General features: G+C 33.8%; 2 protein-coding genes across 2 annotated transcripts in view; one reads left to right on the forward strand and one right to left on the reverse strand.

The window, feature by feature from the left end:
- Positions 1-2,051, forward strand: part of marchf1 (membrane-associated ring finger (C3HC4) 1) — a 36,183-nt gene extending 34,132 nt beyond the window's left edge. The window contains exon 7 of the mRNA XM_067404580.1: positions 944-2,051. Coding sequence (XP_067260681.1) covers positions 944-1,260 — 317 coding nt within the window. The 3' untranslated portion in view covers positions 1,261-2,051. The remainder of the gene's footprint in view (positions 1-943) is intronic.
- Positions 2,052-4,763: 2,712 nt separating this feature from the next.
- On the reverse strand, positions 4,764-7,860 carry tma16 (translation machinery associated 16 homolog). Its single transcript, XM_067404436.1, has 7 exons — positions 7,765-7,860; positions 7,582-7,691; positions 7,439-7,476; positions 6,885-6,969; positions 6,604-6,752; positions 5,639-5,681; positions 4,764-5,484 (listed from the first exon to the last, which is right to left on the reverse strand). The coding sequence occupies exons 1-7, from the start codon at positions 7,765-7,767 to the stop codon at positions 5,322-5,324; spliced, it is 591 nt and encodes a 196-aa protein (XP_067260537.1). The 5' UTR covers positions 7,768-7,860; the 3' UTR covers positions 4,764-5,321.
- Between the last annotated feature and the right edge of the window lie 30 nt (positions 7,861-7,890).

Consider the following 7,890-nt stretch of genomic DNA (forward strand, 5'->3'; position numbering starts at 1 on the left):
TGTAATTTTGACCATCAACCGTCTGGAGGCCATTGAAGTCCACTATAAGGAGAATAATCCTGGAATGTTTTCATCAAAAACCTTCATTTCTTTTTGACTTTTCTTCTTTTCCAAAAAAGAAAGACATGAACATCTTGGATGACATGCGGGTAAGTAAATGATCAGGAAAATTTTATTTGAAAGTGAACTAATTCTTTAAAATACGAAGTCTAAAAATAAAACATGAAGGAAATTTTACAGCTCATTCAGTCAAACTGATTATCTGTAGTATAATCTGTACATCAACTATGATTTTAAATGATTTGTTTCAGTCTTTTTGAGTGGAAGTGCCCCAAACCGGAATTGCCTCCCATAATCTAAAACGCAGTATGCTAGGAAAAAGGTGGACAAGTCTCATAAACCTAAAAAACTGAACAGCTATTGAATGTGAAGAAGCAGTAATATATAAACAAAAAATGATTTCACCTGGGCCAGTTTGTGTATAAAGGTCAAAACAACTGGGGCAACTAAGAGCCAAGGAATCATAAAACATTTACCCCTGACAAGGCTTAAGCTAGTCCCAGACTAAAATGCATATTTGAGCTGTTTTAACTGAAAGCAACTTGTACCGACATATCTTAAAATGTGTGAGTGTCATTGTTTTGTCTCAAGATGCACACCAGTAATGTTTTTTTTCTAGTGTACGTTTATAAAAGATACATAAATATCTTAATTGAACTAAGGCCTAATCCTGGCTTAGGCTAAGCCCTGTCTGTGAAACCGGGCCTTTAACAGGGACTTAGTGTCCCTGTTAATGCAGTGATATAGTGCTGTAATGCTTGAATGTGTCAGTGGAAGCCCCAGACTGTAGGAGTGTAGGATGTGATTCTACTTCAGAGTAGCTTGATGGTAATATAATGATACTGTGCTGTAATGCCATGCTATACTCTCATTGCACACACAGCGTTGGTGCGTTTGTCCCCTCTCAATGCCGCAGGGGTGCTGGAGTGGTCGTTCTGGACTAAGCTCATTGTGGTGGCGGTTGGCTTTACTGGAGGACTCATCTTCATGTACATTCAGTGCAAAGTCTACCTGCAGCTTTGGAGGAGGCTGAAGGCTTTCAACAGGATCATCTTTGTACAGAACTGCCCCGACACTGTCCGCAACGGAGAGAACAGACCGCCCCAGGTCACCCAGAGCAACGGCACGCACGGGGCGGTGGAGGTTCCCGCACCTCAGACACAAACAAACACAGGAGGTGTGGAGGTGGCTCCTGTTTGACCATGGATGCTTGGTGTTCTGAACCCCCAGAAAAGTCTAGTAAAGGGCTCCTCTAGGTGTATTTGACCAAAGTGATGTGATTTACATAAAACAAAAGCACTTTTTATTTTCCCTGTAGGTTTATCTGATGGTGGATAACCTTATATGTATAGACTTTCATAGAGGTTTATAAAATTAAAACATTAATTGTGTGCAATTTATTGTCCAAATCAAGGTGTAAAAACATTATTACATATAATCATACCCCCAATCCATAATTCAATAGTGTAATAAGGGACTTCCCTACCGTTTAATTTATTTTGCAAGTCTGCAGTCATATGTCATTACAGTTTTTATATACTTTGGTCACTTTTTCAAAACTCTTCACAATTCTCCTAACCAACTTTCAGTTTGGCACAGCAGTTAATTTCATGTTCAAAATGCACTGCAAAAACACTTCATGCATGTCTCAATCAAGCCATTCTTCCATATCACTAGCAAATGTTGTCACCCAACAAACACACTTAAAACCTTAAAAAAACCTTTTTTGGTAAAATTTCTTTACAATCAAGAATGACACTCTCTACTGTTTAGAATTCACTGCAGTATGTATATGTGAAATTGAAATACTAACACCTCAGCTACATCAATTTTTTTTATAGTACTTCATTTTTTAGATTCAGAATATATTTCAATATTATATTAGTGTAGAAATGTAGCATATTAGCAGTAACACATTACAAGGAACATGAGTTATGTAATCAGATTACTTATTTCAAGTAACTAGTAAAGTAACACATTATTTTTAAATTTACAACAAAATATCTGAGTTACATTTTCAAATAAGTAACTCAAGTTACTTTGTTTTCCAATTTATTGACTGACAGCTCTCCTGTCCCCATATTGAGAGAAATCTGGAGTAAATGTTATGGTTATTCTAGACTAGTTCTAGACTAAATGTGAGCATACATTTACTTGTTTACTTCTCCTGCATCCTATTCTTAAATCCAGAATGGCAGCACAGCTAAAAAATGTCTTGTTTGTTTGAAGTGTGCCCTCTACAGTACAGGCGTGAATTTGCATTTCCTTCAGCCTGAGGCTTATTCATTTCAGTTTTGGTGTGAAAGGGCCTTTACATTTGCCAAAGATAGAAATTTTTTGTTGTTATACAACCAAACGGCCCAGCCCAGATAAGGAAAAAGTAACGCAAAAGCAACGTAACACATTACTTTACATAAAAATTAACTAAGTAATGCAATTAGATACTTTTTTAGGGAGTAACGCAATATTGTAATGCATTACTTTTAAAAGTAACTTTCCTCAACACTACATATTACTGTTTATTTTAGTTTTGTATTATGTAGGTATATATAGAGTTTTGGCGGTGGTTGTGTCTGAGGGAGAAAAGAATTCATGTAATTTGAAAGATGCAGTCACTGAATGCATTTTGCACCAAAGCAATGATAACTGGTCCAACACTTAGCCCACATAGACTGCTGTTGTGTTCACTGTGTGAAGACTTTTGAAAAAAGTGTCCTAAGTTGATTCAAATGTTTAATCAATTGGCAGCCCTGTCCTATAGCCTACATATACTATTACTGGTGAGATTCAATCAAAATAGAGAAGGAAATTCTTACATTCGTACCTTGTTCTGAAGTGGATTACCTGTTCTCCTCTGCACCGTAGATTAATGAGAACTCTGTGACCTCTGAATGTGACAGGGAACCAAAGGTGAACATGGCAGTTACAAAAGCGATTATTCAAATCAAGGAACCTGTCTTAAGCCAATCCTCTATTTGGCTCTCACCTCAGCTGTCTTTCCTCCATCTGTTGAACTCTTGGATCAGGGAGTCACCTTAGAGTTAAAGTCATTAAAAGTCTTGAAAGAACCTAAATGAACCAAAGATATATACGTTACAAACTAGGGAACAGATAAATAGCTTGTATCCTTTTATCATGTTAACAAATTTATTTGGTTTTCAGTGATCTGTGTATAGACCGGTTGTAAATTATTGACTGATTATGTATTATTTTTTCTAGATATATTTATTTTGTTTATAGTTTGTTTACAGTTGGCAAGGAAGGCACCATCCATTCATATCCTGGTTAACATAGTTTCCTTTTCATTTCTGTGGGTGAAATGTATTTTACTGCAGTCACTTGAATAAAATAAGCTATCATAAGAATGCAGTGGATACAAGCAATTCAAACAAACATTATTGGGTTACACATTAGTTTAAGGTTGTTTTATTGTTTTAGTGTCATTTAATACATCTAAGTAAAATTAATTAACTATAGGGTTAGGCTTAAGAGTAGGGTTTGGTTAGGGGTTAGTTGCATGTAATTAATAATATACTGTTATTACTATAATAAGTACATGTAATAAGGACCCTAAAAAATAAAGTGTTACTCATTCTTGCTTTATCGGACTTGCCAAAAAATTGTGTGCAATTTTTAAAATGTTTTTCAGTGTAAAACAGCTCAATCTATGAGAAATGAATGAGTACATATGGTAACTGGGATTTGTTTTCCTCCATGCATCATTTACTGATAGCCTAGTTAAGCATTACATATTGGATCTATACTGTTTTTTTTTCTTTTCCAACTTTGCTCTTTTTAAAAACTAATGCAGCTTTTGGGGAGGTATGTTTTAAAGTGTATGAAGGAGAATAATGTTGATTTATTTATAAGAAACTGATTTGTTAATATGCAGGTTAGGAGGCGATCATGTTTTGCTGAGTGTTATTCAGAAAGAATTCAACATTTTACATTTTTGTATTTTGTGATTTCCTGCAGGGATGATCTTGATAGATATATACAGTACAGTCCAAAAGTTTGGAACCACTAAGATTTTTAATGTTTTTAAAAGAAGTTTTGTCTGCTCACCAAGGCTACATTTATTTAATTAAAAATACAGTAAAAACTAATATTGTGAAATATTATTACAATTTAAAAGAACTGTTTTCTATTTGAATATATTTGACAAAGTAATTTATTCCTGTGATGCAAAGATGAATTTTCAGCATCATTACTCCAGTCTTCAGTGTCACATGATCCTTCAGAAATCATTCTAATATGCTGATCTGCTGCTCAAACATTTAATGTGTACAATTGTACAAAATATTTGTGTATAATATTTTTTTTCAGGATTATTTGATGAATAGAAAGTTCAAAAGAACAGTGTTTATCTGAAATCTAATCTTACTGCCACTTTTACTGCCACTTTTGATTGATTTAATGCATCCTTGCTGAATAAAAGTATTAATTTCTTTAATTTCTTTTCAAAAAAATAAAAATTCTTACTGACCCCAAACTTTTGAACGCTAGTGTATAATGCTACAGAAGCTTTGTATTTCAGATAAATGCTGTTCTTTTGAACTTTCTATTCATCAAGGAATCCTGAAAAAAGTACACAACTGTTTTCAACATTGAAAATAATCATAAATGTTTATTGAGCAGCAAATCAGCATATTAGAATGATTTCTGAAGGATCATGTGACACAGAAGACTGGAGTAACGATGCTGAAAATTCAGCTTTGCCATCACAGGAATAAATTACTTTGTCAAATATATTTAAATAGTACACAGTTATTTTAAATTGTAATATTTCACAATATTACTGTTTTTACTGTATTTTTAATTAAATAAATGTAGCCTTGGTGAGCAGACGAAACTTCTTTTAAAAACATTAAAAATCTGGTTCCAAACTTTTGGACTGTACTGTATATATATATAATTAAACACCCCCTGGGGCATATCAGGGTCAAGTCAGATTTAGTGATCAACATCAGTGTTCATAACTCAAATGCACATTATAAAGGAAACATGCAAAAATCAGCCAGTGCAATAAACCAGTGAATATCAAACTGTTTCAAAGTCTCTGTTTATTTATGTATTAATAGTACTGTGTTATCGGAGAACTCTCTTCTTCAAAACAAGAGATCCAGTACACTATGGCTACTAGTAAAAAGCACTAGCAGCACAAAACGCAATGTCGTGCTCTTTCTGTCCTTAATACACAGAGTGTTGTCCATTCCTCTACAGTAATCTTTACTGTATTAAAGCTGCAGGATTTCACAGTACTATAGGTCAGTATCAGAATTCAGAGATGCATCTTCCTCATTTTCTTCCTCCATGTGTTTATCTGCATTATGTGAAACTGCAGACGGTGTGCTATCAGAGCCTTTGGATGAAACCTTTCTCCACTTAATGTTGGGAAGTTTCTTGAGGTCACCGTTCCACTCTCTGTTAAACAAATGTGGCTCAAAGTTAAACGAATTTGACAAGGTTACAGTTTGGGTTGAACTTTACATGCATAGCTTTGTGCCAGAAATTATTGAAATCTGATGATTTGCTATAAAAGTGTTTAACAAAAAGAATGTTTTAATGTAATAATTACCTGAATGTTTTCAGATGCTTAGAGTTGATAATGTCAGGGATTTCTGTAAAGTGAAAAAAAGACGATTTTAAACCCTCCAGAGCATGATGTTGCCAAAGCATATACTCTAAAAAAAAAAATAACCAAAAAATTAAGCAAAATTACATAGTAAAATACTGTTTTCTGTAATATAACGTAAAAACATTCTGGGTAATACTATGTGTCATTTTTGAGAATGTAACCTATAGGCTACTTTCTCGAAAATGACAAATATTACCCAGAATACACTGTTTTACAGTATATTACGTATATTACTTCTGTATATTACAATACATTCTGGGTAATTTCGAAAAAAATTACCTAGTTTGAGTAGCCTATAGGCCTCTTTTCTTAAAATGACAAATATTAGCCAGAATGTATTGTTTTTATGATTTATTACTGTTTCAATGGAAAACGATATTTTACCATGTAAATTTGATTAGTTTTTTTTTTGTGATAAAGACATGTATTACTTTAGAAGCACAAGATGTATACAGGATGACAATAAAAGTTAGTCACCATGAAATCAAAGTTCACAATTCTTATTTTTCTATGGAATATTGCATAATTTATTATGAATTATCCATGCAGATCATTTTTTAAATTTGTGTGCCCTTAATCATATAATAATATAATCATTTAACTTTTATTTTATGCCAACTTTAAAAACGAAGGGTTGACTTTGAATAAACCAAAAGTCTTTTCCATGCATGGCTTGAGGAGGATACACTTTTTTGCTCTTAAGTACTGACCTTAGACAAGCATTAGCATAATTATTGTCAAAATGTTGTTTTTAATTATTTTACTTAATATTTTAAACTCTTGTTTTTGAGAAATATTGTCCAACTAATGCAAGAAACCAATTTATTCAAGCAGTTTTAACATTGCTCCCAATAAAAGTCAAGGCAAGAAACCTACACAAAAGTTCATGAGAATAGGAAACTTACCAAAGCCACTGCCTTCATACAGAGCTCTCTCTCGCTCAACTGTCTGATTGATGATAGCTTCTCTAGAGCCATGCTGACGACCCTGTCGTCCTTTAATACTGTTTGCCAACTCAATCTGCTCCAGCTCTCCATCAAACCGGTGAAGGTACCTGAGAAGGACAACATCTTATATGAACCAAGATCATTCTCAGAGTACAGCTAACATTTCTAAACCCAAGATAGTGCTGTTTATGCATTACTTTACAAGTTATAACAGAATGTTTGCTTGGGAGTAGTTGTACCTCTCAATTATTTGACAAGCATCATGTTTGGTGTATTCTGACTTGTCAGTGTCCAGCTGGCTTTGGAACCACAAAAGTTTTTCACCTGCAGAAAATGAGTAAAGGCATGTAGCAGCAAAAAGGACATTTTTTAAAAGAACTTTGGCTAACGTTCTGGCAGTTTTCTCTGAAAGTTATTATTAACAAACGTTCTTCCAGTAATGTTAATAGAGCGTCCGCTCAAAGTTATCTGGTCTTTAATAACGTTCTCTAAACGTTTTAACAAATACGTTATGTATACATCACTAAAGGAACATTTAGAAGTAACGCTTACATAATGTTTGCAAAATTACGTTCTCTCTTACGTTCACATGACCACGAAAAAAAGCTTTAAATTTTAAAAACTGGACGTTTTGAACGTAGCGAGAACGTTCAGAAATAATGCATTCATAGCTTGATTGGAACGTTACCAAAACGTTCTTAGAACAATTTCGTTAGCTGGGGGTATAACACAGGAATACTGACAATTATTCAATGTCATTTAAAAACAAACAAATAAACAAACGCAAACTTACCAATCAAATTTAAACGCCGTGCCTTCTCACCCTTTAACCTAGAAATGATTTTACAAATATTACATTTACAGGTGTAACATTATAAAAAGTAACCTTGGCAACACAAAATAATTTTTATTTCTCTTTAAAGGTAATACACTTACTTTTCTTTCCTCTCTTGTTTGATGGCAGCTCTTGCGATATATCCAGCTTTTCTGCTGTATGGGTGAATAACCTTTTTCTCCACCTGTCCCTTTCCTTTCGCGGCCTTCGGCTGAAATTAGCTTGTTAAAGACACAATTCAAAAGTAAATCTTAATTAAACAAATATTTTAATTAAAAGCTTACCATATCGGCTGATATATGAATGTCTATCTTTCACACGTGTGACGTATGGGGGAAAGGTTTAAGAGAAGGACCGCTGAAACGGTTCGACAGTATTTTTGTTCCGTGTATTACATACATTTGAGTTCC

Source organism: Chanodichthys erythropterus, chromosome 12 (assembly GCF_024489055.1).
Source record: "Chanodichthys erythropterus isolate Z2021 chromosome 12, ASM2448905v1, whole genome shotgun sequence".
In the NCBI taxonomy this organism is placed as follows: Eukaryota; Metazoa; Chordata; class Actinopteri; order Cypriniformes; family Xenocyprididae; genus Chanodichthys; species Chanodichthys erythropterus.

What these genes read in the sequence shown, in the direction of transcription:
- tma16 (XM_067404436.1), bottom strand. An exon ending in ACGGCGTTTAAATTTGATTG is followed by an intron (nt 6,970 to 7,438) that starts GTAAGTTTGCGT and finishes CATTTTCTGCAG; the next exon opens with GTGAAAAACTTTTGTGGTTC. An exon ending in GCTTGTCAAATAATTGAGAG is followed by an intron (nt 6,753 to 6,884) that starts GTACAACTACTC and finishes TGTCCTTCTCAG; the next exon opens with GTACCTTCACCGGTTTGATG.